The sequence below is a fragment of the Cnephaeus nilssonii genome (genome assembly GCF_951640355.1).
Source record: "Cnephaeus nilssonii genome assembly, chromosome: 12".
In the NCBI taxonomy this organism is placed as follows: domain Eukaryota; kingdom Metazoa; phylum Chordata; class Mammalia; order Chiroptera; family Vespertilionidae; genus Cnephaeus; species Cnephaeus nilssonii.
The window spans coordinates 13,133,792-13,156,615 of record NC_137083.1 but is presented as its reverse complement, the minus strand read 5'-3'; the positions used below and the strand labels follow the sequence as shown (position 1 = coordinate 13,156,615).

At 42.7% G+C, this 22,824-nt stretch overlaps 1 protein-coding gene across 1 annotated transcript in view; it reads right to left on the bottom strand.

The window, feature by feature from the left end:
• Nucleotides 1-22,824, bottom strand: part of IGF2BP3 (insulin like growth factor 2 mRNA binding protein 3) — a 97,779-nt gene that overhangs the window by 37,854 nt on the left and 37,101 nt on the right. The window contains exon 3 of the mRNA XM_079786279.1: nucleotides 22,097-22,145. Within this exon, the coding sequence (XP_079642405.1) occupies nucleotides 22,097-22,145 (49 nt within the window). The remainder of the gene's footprint in view (nucleotides 1-22,096; nucleotides 22,146-22,824) is intronic.

The window sequence follows — 22,824 nt, the reverse complement described above, 5'->3', positions numbered from 1 at the left end:
GATCTCGCCCCTAACTGCTTACTCCCCCACCGGCCTGATCACCCCTAACTGCTTGCTCCCCTGCCAGCCTGATTGCCCCTAACCGCCTCTGCCTCAGCACCCGCCACCGTGGCTTTGTCCGGAAGGAAGTTGGACATCTGGAAGATGTCCGGTCGACCCAGTCTAATTAGCATATTACCCTTTTATTAGTATAGATATATACATACATACAGGCAGATAAATGATTCAAGAAAACTTTTAACTTAAAAAATCGAGGAAATATACATAAAATTTTCACTGCATCTACTGTACAAAGTTTAAAATGTTCAAAACAAAATTGCTTGTAGAGTTAAACATTCTATTCCTAGATAATAATAAATGCTACCGATTATCAGAACTATCCTGTGTGTAAAATCTCTGGGGGGAAAATTAGAAACTACAATTCTATCCTCTAAAGATGGTGAATTTTATTATGTGTAAATTATACTTCAATAAACCTTGCTCTAAAAAAAACCCACACACAAAACAAAAACACACACACTATTTTATAATTCTTAAAGGAAATATAGGTCCATCATCAATCTTGGTACCTAGTTGAGGACAAGTTAACCAGACAACCTAGGGGGGTTTACCTAGACACCCGAGATGAATTTCAATGGGTCTTTAAGGTCTTCACTCGTCATTTTTGCGTAAGTTTTGGGGGTCATCACAACTGAGAGATGGGGGAAAGATTGTCAATAACCCAATCAGAATCACAAATCCCAGAAGGGTTTCCAACCCCCAAGTGCCTGAGCAATGCTAAGTAGCCCGTTTCCCTTGACCGGGTTGGGAAGGCACTTATCAGAGTGCGCTGTGCGGAGCAGGACTACCACACTGTATCCTGCCACTCAACTCACTGAGCTCCCCGCGCAGATACAGCTTACTCCCCCCGTCCGCCCTGTGGACTCAGCCTACATCACGGGAAGAAAAGACAAATGTCCCTGTGTCTGTCCCATAAAACGCCCACCACCATCCCTAGGTTCTTGCCTCCTCTCAGTTCCTAGAATGTCTTGTCTCTTCTCCCATCTATCTCAACCACAAATGTTTCTTTTAAACAGCCTTGTTTTAATGGTAAAAACAAACAAAACCCAAAATACTTCCACTGCACATTTCCAACATTTCCACAATCTCTTAACAAACCAAAACCCTCATTCCTAAATGAACTTATTTTACTCAAGCCCACAAGAAAACATCTCTCTATGCTTATGTAAGTTTAAACTCCAACTGGGAGGGGAAGACGCTACCAAAGCAAATTAAAGCCGCAGAGGGGATGAATGTCTTGGCGGAATCCCCCCTTTTTATATATTTAAAACTTGAAAATCTCAAATGTTCAGCACTTTAAAAAAAAATTAAAAGTTCATCCAAATGTAGAAATAGCAAGAAAGAAGCACACGCTTAAACGCAAAGATTGTCACTTTCCTTAACATAGTTGTAAAGACTTAGATCATTCATAACAGCCTAGAGTGGAAACAACCTAACTTCCCACCAACTGATGAAGGACAAACACATGTGGTACAGCCACACAATGGAATATTTGGCCGTGAGAAGGAAGGAAGTACTGGTACATGCTACAACATAGATGAACCCCGAAAACATTACGTGAAAGATGCCAATGCCAAAAGACCACATCTTAAGGGTTCCATTCATACGAAATGTCCAGAATAGGGAACTGTGCAGAAACAGAAGGTAAATTAGTGGCTGCATCGGGCTGGTGGAGTGGAAGGTGGCAGCTAAAGGTTTCTTTTGAGGTGATGAAAATGCTCTAAAATTGACTGTGGTGATGCTTGCACATATCTGTGATCATACTAAAAACCACAGAATTGTGCACTCTAAATGGGGGAATTGTGCAGTATCTGAATTATAGCTCAATAAAACTTAAAAATAACTAAGATCAATAATACTAGCTTGCCCTAACCGGTTTGGCTCAGTGGATAGAGCGTCGGCCTGCGGACTCGGGTCCCAGGTTCGATTCCGGTCAAGGGCATGTACCTTGGTTGCGGGGCACATCCCCAGTAGGGAGTGTGTAGGAGGCAGCTGATCGATGTTTCTCTCTCATTGATGTTTCTAACTCTCTATGCCTCTCCTTTCCTCTCTGTAAAAAAATCAATAAAATATATGTTTTAAAATACTTAAAAAAATAATACTAGCTAATCACCTAGGTTTGTTTAACCCTTGAAGTATTATTAAAGTGAAATTCTATCAGTTTTGCCATTACGTATGTACTCATGAAACCACTGCCATAATCAAGTTTCTTCATGCCCTCTTCAATCTAGTAGCCTAATTTATTCAAACACAAACACCAAAATAAAGATACGTGAAAAACTATCTTTGTAACTCACACATGATCAGATTTCCTCTGCCACAGTAACCCCACCACCACCCCCCACAAAACTAGCTATTTTCAGCTGATCCCCTTGGGCAGGGAGGAGTTCATGCTCTCCAGAAAAACCTTCTGCTGATTACTTGTTCTTTACACCCACTGTGCAGGCCCCATCACCTCTGAACCAAAGGTCTCACTGGCATCCTTGCCTCCAGCCCACCACCCCATGACTGTTCTCCTGGAAGTTACTCCTCTCCAGTGGCTTCTGAATGCCCATAGAACTTGTCCAAACTGCAGCAGCTGTAGGAGGTCATCAGTGTTCTGGTACAGCCTGCCTCTTCCAACACCTTTAACATGCTTCCCCCACACCTACGCTCCTGCCACACCCTCAGAGTAGGGAGAGCACCTGAGCTTACCTAATCCTGAGAATAAAAGCAATGTCATTTTATAATCTCTTCACTGGTCTTTCTTCTCCCACTGGACTAGTGGTTATTAACCATAGTGATTGACTATATGTCAGGTGTGTTGCAAGTAATCCATCCCTAATAGTTACACTGGCTTCCATGTATGTATGTCAGAAACTTTGTATTCAACCTGAATAATTTTACCTTCATTTTCCTGAAGCTCATTATTAAAAGTCCACCTAGTATTGCCACCTCCTACTCTGAACCCTCAGATTCATTTTTGCTTCCAACTGCTTGTTCTCGTAACAGTTAGACCTGCACTGTCCAAGTGTGACAGCCACTGGCTACATGGGGCTATTGGGCACTAGAAATGTGCTCAAATGTAAAATATATGCCATATTTAGAAGACATAGTAAAAAATTTTTTTAAAATATTGATTACAAGTTAAAATTATAACATTTTAGCTACATTTGCTTTAGCAAATTATTTAAATTAATTTCACCTGTTTTCTTAACTTTTTTTTATGTGGCTACTAAAAAATTTTAAATTCCCTAATGGCCTGCATTATCTTTCCATTTGACAGTGCTGGGCTAGACTGATTTTTTTTAAATCATTTTTTATTTTCAATTACACTTGATATACATCATTATATTTAGTTTCAGGTGTACACCCGTGACCAGACATTACACAACTTAGTAAGTGATCACCCCAATAAATCCCACACCCATCCACCACCACACCTAGTTATTAGAATATTAACTATATTTCCTATGCTGTACTTTTTAAAGCTGAGCTAATCAACTCACACCCTATAAACTCTAAGAGCTTCCCCTTGTAACTGGAATAGCATTCAAAATCCCTAACAAGTGTCTGAAGGCCTGTGTGACCCACTCATCATCCAATGCCCCTCTCTCCTCTCCAACCACACTGGCCTTTCCATGGTGACTTCTGGGAGACACCCCAGGGTGCTTTCTAGCAGCAGCACTGTCCCATATGGTTTTTCTATGTTAACTCATTTAGGCCACACAATCCCATGAGGTATCATCCCATTTCACAGATGGGTAAATTACAGCATAGATTCTAAAGTGATGGAGAAATGATTTAAGCCCTAGCTGTCAGAGCCCACTTTCTTCCCCACATGCTGAACTAAGTTGCCCCATTTCTTTACACAATTAAATTGAAATATGATGACACAAACTAAAACCAGTTCAATCCTGACTTTGCTTGAAGATCACAATCATCATCTGGTAGGCAAAGAACTTTATCAACTCCCAGGTTTCAAGTGCTATTACTGTATTTTTATGTACCTTATTCAGATGAAAGTATTAACCAGCATTAACTTGTTCTATATTTTACTAACAGAAATATTTGTAAAAAACACTCCAAATAATATAAACTTAGGGCCCCTTCTGACCACCTGCTTCTAAACTATTTACTTCCCCCAAACTCTAAAAAAACAAAACAAAAAAAACCACACCATGGTCAGTTTGGTGGGTCTCTCCATATGGTTTTAGAAGTATGTGTGTCACATGAAAAGATGCTCAACATCATTAGTCCCCAAGGAAATGCATTTCAAAACCAAATGAGATGTCGCTTTATACCCAACAGTAGTGGCTGTATTTCTTTAAAGGAAAACAATAAGTCTTGGCAAGAATATGAAAAAATTAGAACCCTCATACACCTCTGAGAGGAATATAAAATAGCACAGCCTCTATGGAAAACAATATGGCAGTTACTAAAACAAAAAACAAAACAAAAACAAAAATAGAATTACCATATGACCTGACAACTCCACTTCTGGATAAATACCCAGAAGAACTGAAGCAGAGATTCGAGGAAATAGTTATGCACCTATGTCATAGCAGCATGATTCACAAGTACCGAATAGTAGAAGCAACCCAACTGGAGAAACAAAACGTGGTCTACACATACAATGGAATATGATTCAGCCAGAAGACAAAAATGAAGTACTGATACACGCTACAGTGTGGATGAACCTTGAAAACATTATGTTCAGTGAAATATGCCAGACATAAAAGGTCACGTATTGCATATTCCATTTATCAGATTGGTAACTCCAGAGAGACAAAATAGGTGAGTGGTTGTCAGGCGCTGGGGGGGAAGGGAGGATTGGGAGTGAGTGCTAATAAACAGGAAGATTCTTTTGGGGCTGATAACAATGTCCTGGAATTAGTAGTGATGGTTGTACAACCTCATCAATATGCTAAAACCCACTTGGTAAATTTTATAATTATGTGAATTTTAAAGGTTTTTAAAAAATGTATGTGTATATGCATATACTAGTATATATATTCACACATGTACCCATAAAGGACAAATATTTTGAGTTTTTAATTTTTGTAAAATTAATGTATTACTGTCCTAAATATTTACATACTAGAGGCCCGGTGCACGAATTCATGCACAGGTGGGGTCCCTCAACCTAGCCGGCAATCGGGCCGTCTTGCCCAGTCCCAATTGGGGATGGCCGGCCAGCCAGCCAGCCAGCAGGCCGGGGGGGGGGGGGGGGGGGGGGACCACGGGAGGTTGGCTGGCTGGGGGTAGGGACCGCAGGAGGTTGGCCAGCCAGCCGGGGGGAGGGACCACAGGTGGTTAGCCGGCTGGCTAGGGGGAGGGATTGTGGGAGGTTGGCTGACCACGGGAGGTTGGCTGTGGGAGCACACTGACCACCAGGGGCAGCTCCTGTGTTAAGCGTCTGCCCCCCTGGTGGTCAGTGCACGTCATAGCTACCGGCCGGTCGTAATGGTCGCTTAGGCTCATATATATATACTTTCTTACTTACTCCTCAAAATGTGGCTATTATCCCCATTTTGCAGATGAATTAACACAGGCAGATTTTACATAACTTGCTTAATATGACATTATTCATCTTGCTTTTTCTCTGTCATCTTGGTGGCCAATCCATGTTGTAAATACAAATCTAGCACATTCATTTTAACTGCCACATGGAATTCCACAGCACCAGCTATTAACCTGCTATCTTTTCTCCAGTCCCCTCCCGTCACAACAGCCCCCCAAACCTTGAACACTGAGCCTCCTGTGGTCCACCCCCACATGCCACAGGTCTTGGGAGAATCCGGCAGTGAGCCGGAAAGCAGTGACTGCCCAGGCCTCCTCCAGGCCTCAGCCCTAAACCAAAAATTCAAACACTAGGGAGGGAATCCTAGGCGCAAACCCCGGTTTCACTCACTCACTTATTCCTTGTGCAGAAAGGCCGGGATTCTCTCTCAACAGCCACAAATTACTAGAGGAAAGGGAGAGGCAGCAGTACAAAAGCCTAATTACAATTCTAACATAATCCTGGGTAAAGGCACTGATTAAGAAGTAACTTATCCAAGTGAAGTGAAAAATATCCAAAAGTAAGTGGCCCCCAAAAGTGGAAGCAGACTATCCCAGATGTTGGCATTTTACCCTCGTTTGAAGTTTTAATTTTTTAAAAGAGAGATGGGGGGTGAGGGGGAGAGAAAGAGAGAGAGGGGGAGAGAGAAAGAGAGACATTGATTTGTTGTGCACTTATTTATGCATTCATTGGTTGATTCTTATATGTGCCCTGACCAGGGATTGAACCCACAACTTTGGCATATTAGAACAACGCTCTAACCAACTGAGCTACCTACCTGGCCAGCCAGGGCTACAGTTTACTTATTTTTAATAGAAATAAAAACAGCTAGAGAGGGAAAAGAAAGGTGGGTTCCAAAGTTGGTATTGATAAGAATATTTCCCATAAAAATGACTCCTTCAGATGTGCATTAGTGATTCTACTGGGCTCTACAGAGCCTTATAATAAAATACCTGGAACTGAGGAATGGGTGAACAATGTGACATATTCATACACTGAAATATCACCTGGCCACACGAAGGAATGAAGTACATTCTACAATATGGATGCACCTTGAAAATATTATGCTAAGTAAAAGAGGCCATGTGTTATGTACTTTCATTTCTATGAAATGTCCACAATAAAGTAAATCCAGAGAGACAGAAAGTAGATTCACGGTTGCTAGGGGCTGGAAAAAGGCTGGAAGATAGGAAGGTCAGTGATCGTTAACAGCTATTGGGTTACTTTTTGGAATAAAAAATAAAAAAATTGTTCCAGAATTAGATAGAGTTAATGGTTCCTAACCCTGTGAATATATTAAAAAACACTGAATTGTACATTTTAAAAGGATAACTACCAACGTTTGACTTGAGAAAAGGCTTTCTAAGATTCAGGAGGGACAAAAAAAAGCATTTCTATTTTAAAAGGTTAAATGGATAGCACTCATTGCATTAAGATGGACAGTGTCAGTTTCTTAGTGAGAATAGCCCACCTCCTCAGCCCCTCAGTGGGCACTCAGCAAGTCTCATCACCATGCTTAGAGTTAACCCACTTCAGCTTCCACGACCAAGAACTTGCTGTCACCCAGTCTCAGCATGTCTTCTGCCCACAGGGTGGCCTCCCCTTGGCCCACAAAACCTCTGTGCCTGTCACCTCACCACTAATCACCCTGACCGGTCCAGTCCTTCATGTTAGTGCCAGGTAACTTAGATACCACACATGTCCTTAAACATGTAAATCAAACACGTTAGCCTTTTAATACCTAACAGCTAGTTCACCTGTAATGAATGACAGTCTCATGTCCAGAGAATGTGGGCATATAACCTTCCCTTCACTGAACAAACATCTGCAACTGTCAAGGAGAAGAAAGGCCCACATTGCGGTAAGCAATTCAGATGCGTACAGAACATTCCGGTCAGTTCTGTGTCCTCCTCTCAGAGACACAGAAACCAGGCCCCCAGAGGGAAACAGCTGTGAGGGGTCCGGGAGTACCTCAGACAAGGCACAAGTGAGGGGTCTGGAGTCGTGCATCTCGGATAAACAATGAACGCCCTCGCTGTGCTCTCTTCACGTACTGGGAGGATTTGTAGATGTGAATGAGGTTGCAGACACTCTCAAGGGAGCAGTAGAGATGTATGGAAGTCAAATGGATAGGCTTTTAATAGATCATCCAGCCCAAGGAGACAAATAAGGATCTTCTTGCATTGCAGCTGCAAACAATTGGTTGTGACTATCCAGAACGTGTTTAAGAAGGATTCCGAGGCGTAATCCAGGCTCAGTGGGAAAAGCTCTCCCTGAGAGAGTCCCTCCTGCTGTGGAAGGAAGGAGGCGTGGCCCCCAAGTACCACAGGTTTCCCACCATGGACCCTTGCTCAATGGACTGGGTCCTTCAGGGGCACACAGTCCATACATGGCTCCGTGAACTTTGGTAAGCTGAACAATGAATCTTGCCCATGTTGTACACCATAATTACCGTATTTTCCGGCGTATAAGACGACTTTTTAACCCAGGAAAATCTTCTATACACCCAGTCGTCTTATACGCTGGAAAATACGGTATTTGGATGGATATATGGGTTGTTGATTTTAAAAACTAATTGGTTATTGAGGGTCTAAGCAGGCGTCCTCAAACTACGGCCCGCGGGCCACATGCGGGTGTTTTTGCTGTTTTGTTTTACTTCAAAATAAGATATGTGCATTGTGCATAGGAATTTGTTCATAGTTTTTTTAAAACTATAGTCCGGCCCTCCAACGGTCTGAGGGACAGTGAACTGGCCCCCTGTTTAAAAAGTTTGAGGACCCCTGGTCTAAAGGTAGGGAACCTGGGATCTAGTTGACACACAAGGTCTTTTAGCTACAGAAAAGCCTACCCGACTAAAAAAATAACTGCTTCCCAAAAGGATGAAGCAACTCACCAAAGACAACTGACACGGACTTTTCGGAATATCTATAACAGAAAATTAAAGCCAGGGGAAATGAAGGATTTAAAAAATGAGTACGAAATCAGTAGTAAAGTTAAAACCCTAAAATACACTTTAAAGTAGAGGTGACCCATAAACTCAGTAACAGACGACCTGGACCCAGTCCACAGAAGGGAACGAAAGCTCTATTATATACAACAAAGCTCTGTCTCTAGCAGTAGAAGGAAGCATATGAGCAAAGGTCCTCTTATTAAACAAACATTAATTAAACAGTAAGTCGGGATAAAATCCCACCATTCAGAAACAAAGCTGTGTCTGATGGAAGACTTGCCCGTGTTTAGTTAAGCGAGAAAGAAACTAACATGATTAGGTCATGTCTTTTATGGGGGGGGGGGGGGGATGATGAAGATTATGTGAAATCAGAAATATTTGTTCAGCTGGGGAATTTCAAGCAGGGTTCAACAATCCTGGAATATTGGAAGTGCATAGAGCATGCTCTGGGTTGGTGGACATCAGATTTGCTGAGGAAGAAGAACATGCAGGTAATGATGGGTATAAACTCAGGCTTAGCATTAATCCATCCTAATGAGGCCGGTGTCTTGGGCGTGGCCTGCCCAATAATACAGTACCCAGGTCTCCCCACAGGTCACAGAAGAAGCAACTGCAGGTCCCCTGTTGAAGGTGTTCTGCCATCAGCATCACCAACATGAACTGCTGGAAACACCTTATGATCCAGGACATTTCCTGCCTTATGACAGGAATTATCTTCATCACTAAGAGTCTCGCCGTATGCAAAATATCGCTGGAAGTCTTCTGAAAGTAAGGTTACAAAAGCCACTGCTTCCCTGTGGCTTTGCATGGAGCAAGTGCAGTGGATTTTAAGTATATAACGATAAAGAGCAATAAAAAACGATCTGAGTTACTCCTGTTAAACTACATTGCAAATTTCTATCATGGAATACAAAAGCGTCCCTAACAGTGAGGGCAGTTAGGTTCACTCCCATCACTAATAATACGTTTTATAAAAAGTAACGTTTACGAACAACAAAGGGGGGAATAAAACATTTGAGCATTTGGCTAGGGAGAATAGGAGTAAAATCTCCGAGAGAAAGAATTTTTCAGAAACACACCTTCACTCTGGGCGACTCGAGAGAGGAAGGGCGGGATGAGGAGGCCACACAGTGACAAGGCAGGTTCGCAGTGGAGATGAGGCATTTAGAACTTTTTATGGCAGACTGACAGGAGTTTATAGACACTAAATGTAATCATGGAAATCAGGGCTTGACTTTTTGACTGACTTTACAATTTTATTTTTCTAATAATTTCTGTATTTCATACAAAGTCAGTGATTGATTGGGAGTTTTAAAAAATCGGGTCTTCCCACCTAGCTGGGGAAGGGACGACTTAGAGAAAAGCAATTCTCAATGGAGAAAACTCTTCGCTTAGGGAGTGGTGGTAGAACGCTGCGGGTCGTTTGGGTGGGAGAGGGGGCTTCACTGATACCTGGTAGGCAGAGACCAGGTGAGTCACGTCCTGAGGTGTATGGGACAGTCCCACACGATTAAGAGATGCCCATGTCCTGCACACTTCTCAAAAGCCCTTGACATTCACATCCACATAAAGCCCATTTATCTGAGCCTATAACCTAACCAAGTGTTTACTGTTCAGTTTTAATTTAATTGTTCAATTTGGAAGACATATTCTATCTTCCAAAACTGCAACTATCATGTAAAATCAAGATACAATTGTAGCCCTCGCCAGGCAGTTCAGTTGGTTAGTATCGCCCTAATACACCAAGGTTGCAGGTTCGATCCCAAGTTACGGCACATACAAGAAGCAACCAATAAATGCTTAAATAAGTGGAACAACAAACCAATGTTTCTCTCCCTCTCTTTTCCTCTCTCTCTCTCTCTCTCTCTCTCTCTCTCTCTCTCTCAAATCATGAATAAGTTTTTTTTTTAAAAAGAATACAATTGTATTTCGGTCTCCTTATCACCACAGGACAACACAACTCTGAGTCACCCATATGTCACACCTGTATATTAGCATCAATACTGGTTCACTGAGGGTTATTCTACACATGGTACAAGCACTTGATTATTTCATCATGCCTTAAGCTTTGGTCATGCCCAAGTATTTATTTTTTGAAATATTTCCTTTCACTTCTCCTTTCTGGTATTACTAGGACATTATACTGAATTTTAAATTATATATGTAAGTGGGCTATATTTTCTGTGAGTTTCACTTCAGGATTATAATTGAAACATTAGAAAATATTTGTTTAAAAGAGGTGCAGGTCTGAGGGTTGAAAAATGCAAGCCTATTTAAATATCAAAGTGTTCATTATAGGTCAAACATAGGAAAAAATTACAGTATATCTACATAAAAGCACATTGATGAGCTTGATGTTTATCAATAGACTTGCAGGGTATACTGGAGGTCATTCTTACTTTTAGATCAGAGACGACAGAACCACATACAGTTACACTGTGGTGGCTAAGGAAGGGGCTTTAGGTCAGATTGCCCGGAAGTGGGGACAGCACTATTTCTAGGGTTGGCTGGAAAAATTTAATGACTGTCTATCTCATCATGCTCAGGGTCCCCCACATGTCTGCTGTTGAAGTTGATCTAAAACTTAAAGGCACGGTAGTAAAGTAAAAAGGAAAATGAGAGCTAGGAATGAGATAGTAAGCACAAAAACATGGGAAAATGGGCAATCAAATATAGGCCTTGCTTGGAGGGGAAAAATGTCTGAAAAATCAATTCGTTACCATCTACCCAACTAAGCTAATTAAACAATTTCAATCCTGTTGACGTACATGGAGGAGGGGAAACACAAAACACTAGAGCAAGAAGGAATCCTGCAAGATGAACACAGAGATCTCTATCTGGGCTTGGCCGTGTTCTGAAAAGCATCACATTGATTCTCAGTTCAACCAATGCTCACTGAACACTTGCTTTTGTCTCCCTGACAAGAACCAATTGATAACTGAGGAACCCAGTGTATGTGCACTACGTCAGTGTATGTGTACTACACATACATCTAGGAAAAACCACAGAAAATTACAGCCTTTCTGTCCCCACGTGGGAAAAAACTCTAAATAGTAAGATTATGTTTTGGGTAAGACAAAGTAGGCCATTTAGCGATGCACAAACACAAAGGGGGAAATGTTCTGAGTGCTGAGGCAACCCTGCTCTCTGGTTGCTGATCCTAAAATTAGAATTAAGAGTGCCCTGCCATTCCCAAACAGTGTACTGTGCTAAGCCCCTGCCTGGGACTTCTCCCTCCCCCTGGTCAACCCTGAAAATTCGGGTCATTAATATCAGAGGTAGGAAGCACTGCCTTCACATCTCTAGAGCTGAATCACATGCGTGCCTGGAGCGGGCAGGCAAGCTCTGGGCTCCTTTCCCCGTGCCTTATCCTTTGCATCTCTTCCATTTGGCTGTGCCGGAGGTGCATCCTTTATAATAAGCTGGGAAGAGTCAGCAAAGTAAAGCATTTTCCTCAGTGCTGTGAACCAGGCTAGTGAATTATCAACAGGGGGAGGGAGGAATTATTGGGCCCTCCAAATCTGTAATCAACCAGGTAGAAATGTGCGTAGACCAGACATCCCACTGAACCAGGCATCTGGGTGGGGAGAGGGCGGGGGGGGGGGGGGGCAGTTTTGTGAGATGGAACTCTTAACCTGGTGAGTCTGACACTGAAGCCAATAGTGTCAGAACTGAGTTCACTGTAGGACACAGAGCTGGTGTTGAAGAGCTGAAGTGGTAAAAAAAACCACCACCAAAGATATTGGGGAGGAGGGGGGTGTTAGATGGAAAAGCTGAGAGGATTAAGAACTACAGATTATTAGTCACAAAACAGTTCGGAGGATGTAAAGTACAGCATAGGGAATATAGTCAATAATATTATAATAACTGTGTATGGGGCCAGATGGATACTTGCAATATTGGGGGGACCACTTTATAAAGTACGTGATTGCCCTAGCTCCGTGGTCGGCAAACTGTAGCTCGCAAGCCACATGCGGCTCTTTGGCCCCTTGAGTGTGGCTCTTCCACAAAATACCACGGCTTGGGCGAGTCTATTTTGAAGAAGTGGCGTTAGAAGAAGTTTAAGTTTAAAAAATTTGGCTCTCAAAAGAAATTTCAATCGTTGTACTGTTGGTATTTGGCTCTGTTGACTAATGAGTTTGCCGACCACTGCCCTAGCTGGTTTGAGCATCGGCCTACAGACTGAAAGGTCCCAGGTTCGATTCTGATCAAGAGCACATGCCTGGGTTTCGGGCTGGATCCCCAGTAGGGGGTGTGCAGGAGGCAGCCGATCAATGATTCTCTCTTGTCATTGATGTTTCTATCTCTCTCTCCCTTCCTCTCTAAAATCAATAAAAATAAATTTAAAAAATAAATTACATGATTGTCTAACTGCTATACTATACACCTGAAGCTAATTCAAATAATATTGAATGTAAACTGTAATTGGAAAAAAAAAAAGATATCTGATGTCAGAAGTGTTGTAAGTAAAAAATGATACAGATCGATGTTCAACAGAAGTCTTACTTCAGACTTAGGGTCCCCTTGGCACAGAAAACAGCGAGAGTTCTGAGGGCCCCTATGAGTGTAGAACAATGCAGACCTGTCGTTCCCATGCAGAAAAAGATTACAGTTTCTAAATGGGCTTTTTAAGTTACTTGTTTGGCTGTCTGGCCATGGAACAATAAAGTTTGGATAACTGTTACCTTATTTCCCACCCCCAAATAGTAAACTTCCTTTCCTGTAAATCTCAGTTATGGAATCACACTTATTCCTAAACAGCACAGCACAGGTATCATGTAAAAAGCTCTGCCTGGCCCTGGCCGGTATGGTTCAGTTGGTTGAGCAATGTCCTGTGCACCAAAAGGTCGCCAGTTTGATTCCAGGTCAGGGCACATGCCCGGGTTGTGGGCTGGATCCTCAATGACTATCAATGACTCTCTCTCATCACTGATGTTTCTATCTCTCTCTCCCCCTCCCTTCCTGTCTAAAATCAATATATAAAATATATATTTTTTATTTTTTTAAATATATTTCTTTATTGATTTCAGAGAGGAAGGGAGGAGAGAGAGATAGAAACAGTAATGATGAAAGAATCATTGATCGGCTGCTTCCTGCACGCCCCCTACTGGGGACCGAGCCCACAACCCAGGCATGTGCCCTTGGCCGGAATCGAACCTAGGACCCTTCAGTCCGCAGGCTGACGCTCTATCCACTGAGCCAAGCCGGCTAGGGATATATATATATATATATTAGAGGCCCGGTGCACGAAATTCATGCACGGAGGGGGGGTTGTCCCTCAGCCCAGCCTGTACCCTCTCCAATCTGGGACCCCTCAAGGGGTGTCCAACTGCCCGTTTAGGCCCGATCCCTGGGATCGGGCCTAAACGGGCAGTCGGACATCCCTCTCACAATCCAGGACTGCTGGCTCCCAACTGCTTGCCTGCCTGCCTTCCTGATTGCCCCTGACCGCTTCTGCCTGCCAGCCTGATCACCCCCTAACCACTCTGCTGCCAGCCTGTTTGCCCCCAACTTCCCTCCTCTGCCAGCCTGGTTACCCCTAACTGCCCTCTCCTGCAGGGTTGATCACCTCCAACTGCCCTCCCTTGCAGGCCGGGTGCCTCCCAACTGCCCTCTCCTGCTGGCCATCTTGTGGTGGCCATCTTGTGTCCACATGGGGGCAGGATCTTTGACCACATGGGGGCAGCTATATTGTGTGTTGCAGTGATGATCAATCTGCATAGTACTCTTTTATTAGATAGGATAGAGGCCTGGTACAGGGGTGGGGGCCAGCTGGTTTGCCCTGAAGGGCATCCTGGATCAGGTGGGGGTTCCCTTGGGATGTGGGGCGGCCTGAGCGAGGGGCCTGTGGTGGTTTGCAGGCCGGCCACGCCCCCTGGCAACCCAAGCGGAGGCCTTGGTATCTGGAATTTATTTTCCTTCTACAATTGAAACTTTGTAGCCTGGAGCAGAGCCAAGCCTGGGGCTTCCTCCGAGGCCCGCAGCCATTTGTGTTGGGGTTATAATTGAAACTTTGTTGCCTTAAGCGGGTGGGCCCGGCCAGGGTGTGTGGAAAGCTTTGCTTCCCCTGTTGCCAGCGGCAACCCTGGCCTGCTCTCTCAAGCTCCATTCTGCCGCCATTTGTTTGAATTTGTTTACCTTCTATAATTGAAACTTTGTAGCTTGAGTGGAGGCTTAGGCCTGCAACCGATGGCAGAAAGCTTGGCTTCCTCTGTTACCTAGGAAACCTTGCTCTCTGTGGCTGTAGCCATCTTGGTTTGGGTTAATTTGCATACTCGCTCTAATGGGATTGTGGGTGTGGCTTGTGGGCGTGGCTTATGGGTGTGTCGGGGGTATGGTCAATTTGCATATTTGTCTATTATTAGATAGTATATATTTTTTTTAAATGAGGTCATTCAAATGGCCCCTAACCCAATATAATTGGTGTCCTGATAAAAAGGGGACATTTAGACATGCACACACAGAATGCCACATGAAGATTGGAATTACACTGCCACATGCCAAGAACTATCAGAAGAGAGTGACCTTGAATAGATCCTCCCTCACGGCCCTCACAAGGAACCACATGCGTCAACACCTTGTTATCAGACTTCAAGCCTCCAGGATTGTGAGATAAAAAGTTCCCCGTGGCCGTTAGAGGGTCATCCTGATACACCACAGTTGCAGGTTCCATCCCTGGCCGAGGCACATACAAGAATCAACCAATGGCCCTGGCTGGTGTGCTCAGTAGTTTGAGTGTCGGCCTGCACACCAACAGGTCTCGGGTCCGATTCTCGGTCAAGGGCACATACCTGGGTTGCAGGTTCAATCCTCAGCTCCAGTCAGGGCTCAGGTGAGAGGCAACCAATCAATGTGTCTCTCTCACATCAATGTTTCTCTCTCTCTCTCAAATCAGTTTTTTAAATAAAGTTCCTGTCATTTAAGCCACCCACTTTGTGGTATTTTGTTATAGCAGCCCAAGCAAACTGATACAGAGATGTTATCTTTTAGAGATACATACTGAAGTATTTACTAAATAAGTAATATGTCTAAGGTTTGCCTCAAAATCATCTGGAAAAGGGTGAAGAGGGTAGAGTTATAAACAAAACAAGACTGCCTGACCACATATTAACAATGGTTGAAACTCTGTCATTATATTAGCCCATTTTGTTTAAGCTTTAGATTTTCATAATAGGTTTACTAATAAAGGGCGTGAAGACCATGAAATGACCGTCTCAAAAGAACTATGGCAGTACAGGACCAACGTCCAGGCATCTCAGTGCCAGGGCGCGGTGAACACAGGGAGGTGGCAGCTCGGAAGCAGAACGCTTGCCTCATCTACCACTCGGATACAGGCCAGAGGAAAACGCTGGTTTTCCCCCACACCTTCACCAGGTCATTTCTAACGAGGCCAAGTCTCACCCATCCCAGAGCAATGATACAGCAAGAACTCTACTGACCAGAGTTCTCTAAAAGGGAGAGTTTACCAAAAACTTCCCAAATAATCTGTCCAAGTCCATTCCTCACTCATAACCACACAGTTCCTCCAGACCTGGGAAAGATCCAGTTTCTATTGGGTTCACTGTCAAACTTTCAAGGGCATGTTGAAAGCAAATAAATGATAATTACAAGAAATAAAGCAATAGGAACTGCCTTTTGTGGGGGTGAGGGGAGGAGTTTTCGGTTTGAGTAACCTGAGTAAGAACAGAAACTGTACCCCTTTCCAGCTGCGTGACCCTGGACAAGTTATTTCACCTTTCTGTACCTCAGTTGCCTCATCTGTAAAGTGGGGACATGGGACTGTTGTGAAGATAAAATGGGTTAATCCAGCACCCAGCACATCGTGCTTACTAAATGTCAGCAATTTATGGCCCAGTGCTCAGTCAGTGCCTGGTGAAGACAGAGTCATCTATCTGCATCAATTCTCTCCTTAAACTGCCTGTTATATTCCTTCAAAATTATTTAGTCAAGATCAACTACCTCTAACAACTGTTTGCTCAAATTCATTGATGTCACAGTGATTTTCAGAGTCCCGAAACACCTCCCCAGAGGATTCCTGGGGGCCGAACAGGGACCCACTAGGCCAGATTCTATCCTACCTTTGAATAGCTCTGCCTTTATCTATCTGCACACACCAGGCTTCAACCACACCACTTCCTTTGAAGAAAAAGGTTTGAAAAGCATCCACCCAAAACACCCTGTTTATCACCTACTATGTTTATTTCCAGCTCCAAGATGTCCTATTGCAGAAGGCAACCTTTAAATGGATTATTTCTAATATATTCAACATCAATGCCTCTGGTGACTTCTTGTTCAGTTCCTGGTTAATGTCAACCCCGCTGTCCCTACAGATGTCTTTTTCTGTGTGGCTGAGTTAAAGTGCCTCGGATTGTTAGCTTTACATTGTCATTTATACTTAACTGCTCTGGTCTCACCCAACTTCTGTTCGGCAGTAATTCACATACTCATCATGGGCCAAAGAGCATCTGACCAGAGTGCCCAACAGGAACCGGCATGGGGAAGATGAAAATGTGACCGTTCCTTCCCTTAAAGACATCGCCATCCACGAGGGTCTTCACCTAACAGGTTCCACAGCCCTTGCCTACATCTCTTGAATTGGAAGTCATTGCGCCTCTCCCTAATGTCCAAGACAGGCTTCTCATTCTCAGCACACGTTCATTCATCCCGTGTTACTATGAGGGCAATCTTTGACTCTTCTGGACTAACTCTGCTGTTGTGTGGTCTTCCCCCAGACTAGATCGTATGGCATCACTACCTTCTTGCTTCCTTCCTTATTTCTTTCTAAATAAAAACTCGTTTGGTTTCCCTTCTGCCAAAGCCTCTCTTAATGATGCTGCTATTTCTACTTCCTGGTGTCGCCAGGGAGGTCCCCGATCAATGATCTCTCTTACTATAGAGCACATATGGAAAGAAAATAATAGGCTTCATTGAGATGTTACCAGCTTTAAGAAGCTGTTGTTAATCTTTTGGAAATTTCTGACCTCTACAACTTACCCTCATTAAGCTTTCTTCTAAGTGTAATGTTGATCATATCATTTCTCCATTATAAGTACTTGCCTCATCTCACAAGAAAATAGCCATTTTCTGAGGTTTCCACTTATTTGTTAGAATGCCTCTTTAGTATGTTCTGAAATGTGGGCATCTTTCTAAAAGCTTTAGCCCTTCTTCCAAAAACTGAACATGCCGGACCTGAATGTAACTGACAGGGAGGTTCTGGGGCTCCTCCCTACCACCTCTCACTATTAACGTGGCCTTCCCCACCACCAAGCGACAAAAGAATAACCTTTTCATCATGAAGAAAGCCAAGGGCTTTCTGACATTCCCTACATCCTAGACCAGTGATGGGCAACCTTTTGAGCTTGGTGTGTCAAACTTCGCCAAAAAACTGGGCATAACTCGGGTAGTGTGTCACTTTGAGGAAAAAACATTATTTTGCGATATTTATAGTTTAAATAACATAAATGTATAATTGTTATATATAATTGTATTTAATAAACCTCAGCGGCCGCGTGTCATCAGAAATGGCTACGCGTGTCAGTGCTGACAGGCGTGTCATAGGTTCGCCATCACTGTCCTAGAAAGTCAACTTCTCCAAACTGGTTACTAGGAGTGGGGCTCAAAACTAACAGGCCAACCCCTAAATAAAGTGTTCTGTTCAGGCAATCCTTTGGCCCTACAAAAGAAGAGCCTTTTAAGATTTCCTATAAGATCTAGTTACTTCCAAAAACTGCTTCAAGCTCACATAAAAGCACCAAGAAAGACCTTTAAAAGAAATAATTAAGGTAACTCTGCTCTGAGAAAAACAAAAAACAAAAACCACTATTTTATGCTGCAATTTCCAACTTGTAACATTGGTGTTTTATTTTTAGTATACTAGTTACTCGCCTTCCAGGTCGAGAAGCAGAGACCACCCTAGCTGGGTTGGCTCAGTGGATAGAGCGCCGGCCCCTGGATTAAAGAGTCCCAGGTTCTATGCCAGTCAAGGGGATGTGCCTGGGTTACAGGTTCAATCTCTAGCCCTGGTCAGGATGGATGTGGGCGGCAACCAATCGATGTGTCTCTCTCACATAGATGTTTCTCTCTCAGTCTCTCCCCCTCTCTTCCCCTCTCTCTAAAAATCAATGGGAAAATATCCTCGGGTGAGGATTAACAACAACAAAAGAACCAGAGACCAACCCACGAATGTCAGAAGCCTGGATGCAATCTGAGGATGCTTCAGTTCCGAAGAACCGACGCCCTCATGCCCCTCTCCTCCCCTGTGTTTAACCCAGAAGGCAGCTTCTGTTCCTTAGGCAGTCACACAGACCACACACGTGGCCGAAACGGTCCGACACTGCAGAAACCTCAGGAGTCTCCTCCCAAGACACTCATCTTCCCAGCTCCCCTCTCCAGAGAAACTGGATCTCCAGCCCTCGAGGCAGAGCCAACACGCATTCTCAATTTTCCACCAGGATTGTGAGTCTGAAGTTTGTACTCCTCGTAAGCATTGGTCAGACCACAGAGTCAAATCTTTGCCTCAGAAAATGTAGCGGCTCCAGCCTGAGCACATCCGGCCCTGCCAGCTTGCAGAGCCTCCCAATGCGGACAACCAGCTCCGAGGCTCGGACTGTTTCACACGCACTCGCCTCTCCAGAAACACCCTTCGACCTGGATCGCCTGACCCCAAAATGAGGCCTGACTGGCCCTTCACTCTGACACTTCACGTGCATAACTAATGGAGCTCACATTTCTTTCAGAGAGGCGCCCCCTTCAACATCTGTGAGTACTTATTAGGAATTTTGATTATTTTGATGAGAGAGCAGTACTAAGACAGTAAGATTAGGGGAAAAACTCCCTTAAAGGAGTCCTTTCCAGCCTGGCCGACGTGGCTCAGTGGTTGAGCCATAACCTAAGAACCAGGAGGTCACCGGTCAGGGCATGGGTTGTGGGCTCGATCCCCAGTGTGGGGCATGCAGAAGGCAGCCAATCAATGATTCTCTCTTATCAATGATGTTTCTATCTCTCTCTCCCTTCTTCTTGGAAATCAATAAAAAATATATTTAAAGAATAATTTGTAAAAAAAAAGTCAGATTGAAAGTGAATCCAGTCAAACCTCTATTTTTTAGAGGATTTCACCTGTGTCTATGTAGTTCCTATTGCATCAAATCAGGAGGCACATAATGTACAGTCTTTCTACTTTCAGTGATTCTAAGAGTAATCAGTGGATTCAAAGTCTATTCTCTCCAATATTAAGGAGTCTGGACCTATTAGTGCAAAATCACCACTGTCGAAAATAAGGCTTTGGCACAAAACAGCCAGCACACTCAGGGTGTACAGGTAAAAGTCATACAAAGTGACTCGTTTCAAAAAGGAAATAACAGATGATGTTCATTCGCATCTTCAAGGAAAGGAAACCTCACACACCTTATCCTACAGTATTTTTTTTGTTGTTGTTAATCCTTACCAGGATATTTTTTTCCACAGACTTTTTTTTTTTTTAAGAGAGAGAGTGGAAAGAAGGCGGAGGGGCAGGGGGGAAGGGGGGAGAGAGAGACAGAGAGAGAAGGAGGGAGGGAGGGGAAGAGAAACACATGGATTGGTTGCCTCCCAAACACCCCCCCCACACACACGGGGGCTGGGATTGAACCTACAATCTAGATCCCTGCACATGCCTATGCTCTAACCACTGAGCTGTGCCAGCCAGGGCAACCCCTCAGTAAATTTTGTTGATCAATATTTCAAACAATCACTTAAAATTTTTTAAAGAGGTAAAAGTCAAGAGTTCCAAAGTCTAGTTCCAAACTTCTTACCATTCAGTATGTGTTCTTACTCAGTTACTTGTGTGCCCTTATTTGCCCATCTGAAAATGGAAATGTCACCAACTTCACCATACCTTAAAGCAGCGGTCGCCAAACTTTCGGACCTCACAGACCACCAGTGGTCTGCGGACTACCAGTTGGCGACCGCTGCCTTAAAGAACTATGGATGAAGGTAAAATGAAATATAGAAGTTAGATATGGCAGCCCTGGCCAGGTAGTTCAGCGTCATCCCAATAGGCCAAGGTTGTGGGTTCAATCCCAAGTCAGGACACATACAAGAATCAACCAATGAATGCATAAATAAGTGGAACAACAAATCAATGTTATTTCTCTCTCAAAATCAATAAATAAAAATGTTTAAAAAGTTAAATATGCCAAATAAAGATTTAGTCTCATGAATGAGGTTAAATTTTATCCAGAATAAGAATTCAATAAACTAAAAGCTTGAAAAACCACCAAAAGTACAATAAACTAAATGCTTGAGAAGCTACTGCAATCTAAATTTGAAGAGATACTATGAAAGAATTAAACGAAATTGCCACTTGCCTGTATCTGATATACTACTATACTAATAATTCACTTGCTTAAAATTGGCTGCAACAATTTGACTATTTCACTGAAAGCTACAATACACAAGCAGAAAAATCATATTTAACATGGATCATGTTAAAACAAAGCAATCAAACCACAACACTTGATTTGGGGACCCACCCTCCAAGCTATTCAATTGCTTAAATAAGTGTTCATCTAAAACAGGAAAATGCATTGAGCTTAACCTTATTTATACTGTTTCCATCTACAAAAGTATACTCTTTATGCATTATACAACTTGAAAAACACTCAAGCATATACCAAAGAACCAACTCCTCCTACAAAGATTAAATTCAATAAATAATATTGTTCTGGGTATAAATGCTGTATAAAATATTCTGAGCATAAATGAGTTGTTACTAATCGGGACCTTGGAAAATCAGACTTCTGACCAACTTCCCTCAACTCACCACCAAAGAAACCTTTTAACCATACTTTGCATTTTGATGAAGGTTCTGGTTTACTGACTCATCAACTGTCATTTTAGAAGACAAACATGAAAATTACAAAGCTAGTTACTCTTGATTTTTATATTAAAAATACACAAGAGCTGAGCAGCTTTCCTTACTCTGCCTCTCCAAGTTAGGTTTTCAGAACTTTCAGATTCCATCATCTGGAAGAGTCAACAGATATTTTCTTTTATCTCTTCAACCACTGATGTTTCAAATTCTCACCATAACATCATTCTTAAGCTTTGAAAATTGCTGACACAGACGAATCAATTGTGCTAAATATTTAGTTTGTGTTATGGCCAGTCACTACAGTGCCACCATCTGAGCAAAAGAAAGCAGAGTAACATTTTAAAGTAAAGCCTCAGTAACAGGTATTTTTCTTTTAAAACAAATTTGCCAAGAAGGGAACTTCATATTTAAGTACAATTGGCAAACTCCTGAGAAAGACCTCAAATAAAAAGATTCCGTTGGGATGAGACTGAATGAAGGGGATTACCCAAGAAGCTATTTCAACTTTTTTATAAATATCTCGAAGAGCAATTTTTAAAAGATACAGAAGAAAAGCCCACAGAGCACGACACAAACCATAAGAGAGAAACTGTGTGTTCTAGCACAGGAGTTGGGGGAAGGAGAAAAAGCCTTTGGAAAAACTAACAACAGGCTTAGATATTGAAATCTTAATTTTAAATATAGAAATTCTTACCTCCCACTGTAAGTGAGGCGGGATATTTCGTATCTGAAGTTTCCGAATCCTGCAGAAGAATTAAAATGTTAAAAAAAAAAAAAAGAACACATATAAAAGCAAAAGACATTAATAGCCAACATGGGTGTTTAAAAACGACTCAAATTATTAATTTTTTATTAACTAAAAACCCATATATAGTAAGGAAATGCAGCCCAAGAAGGAAAAAAGGAGACAAAGTTGGTCACAGGGAACACACTGAGACCATTTGGAGATCTGGCACATTAGATTGTTAGGGCTCATTTTTAAAGCCTCTAAAACTGGCAGAGACAATGTTTGAAACACATTTCAATTGACGACTATATTCTAAGTTTAAACCCTTCAGCCTCAAATTAAGCATTGAAGGACGCAAAGCTTTAGAGCAGAATGTTCTTAATCTGAGATTGCAGCCAAGGGGTGCAATTAAAAGACAGAATTCGGGGAACGTGGATGGGCGGTGGGGGGTGGCAATTTATTTATTATCTTCACTATTCCCTGAAATTTAGCACCTCTTTTCAATCATAAATGATAGCATTCAACTACAGTAGAAGTGCACTGCTTGTAATTTGACATCAACATAAATCCATTCTTTTCATATTACAATAAATTGTTGCAGATCTTTAAATATCATCTACACTCATTACTGTGAAATTTAGATGTGTTGCTAGAACTTGTTCCTTATGTTAAGGAGCACATGTTACTATGAGTTT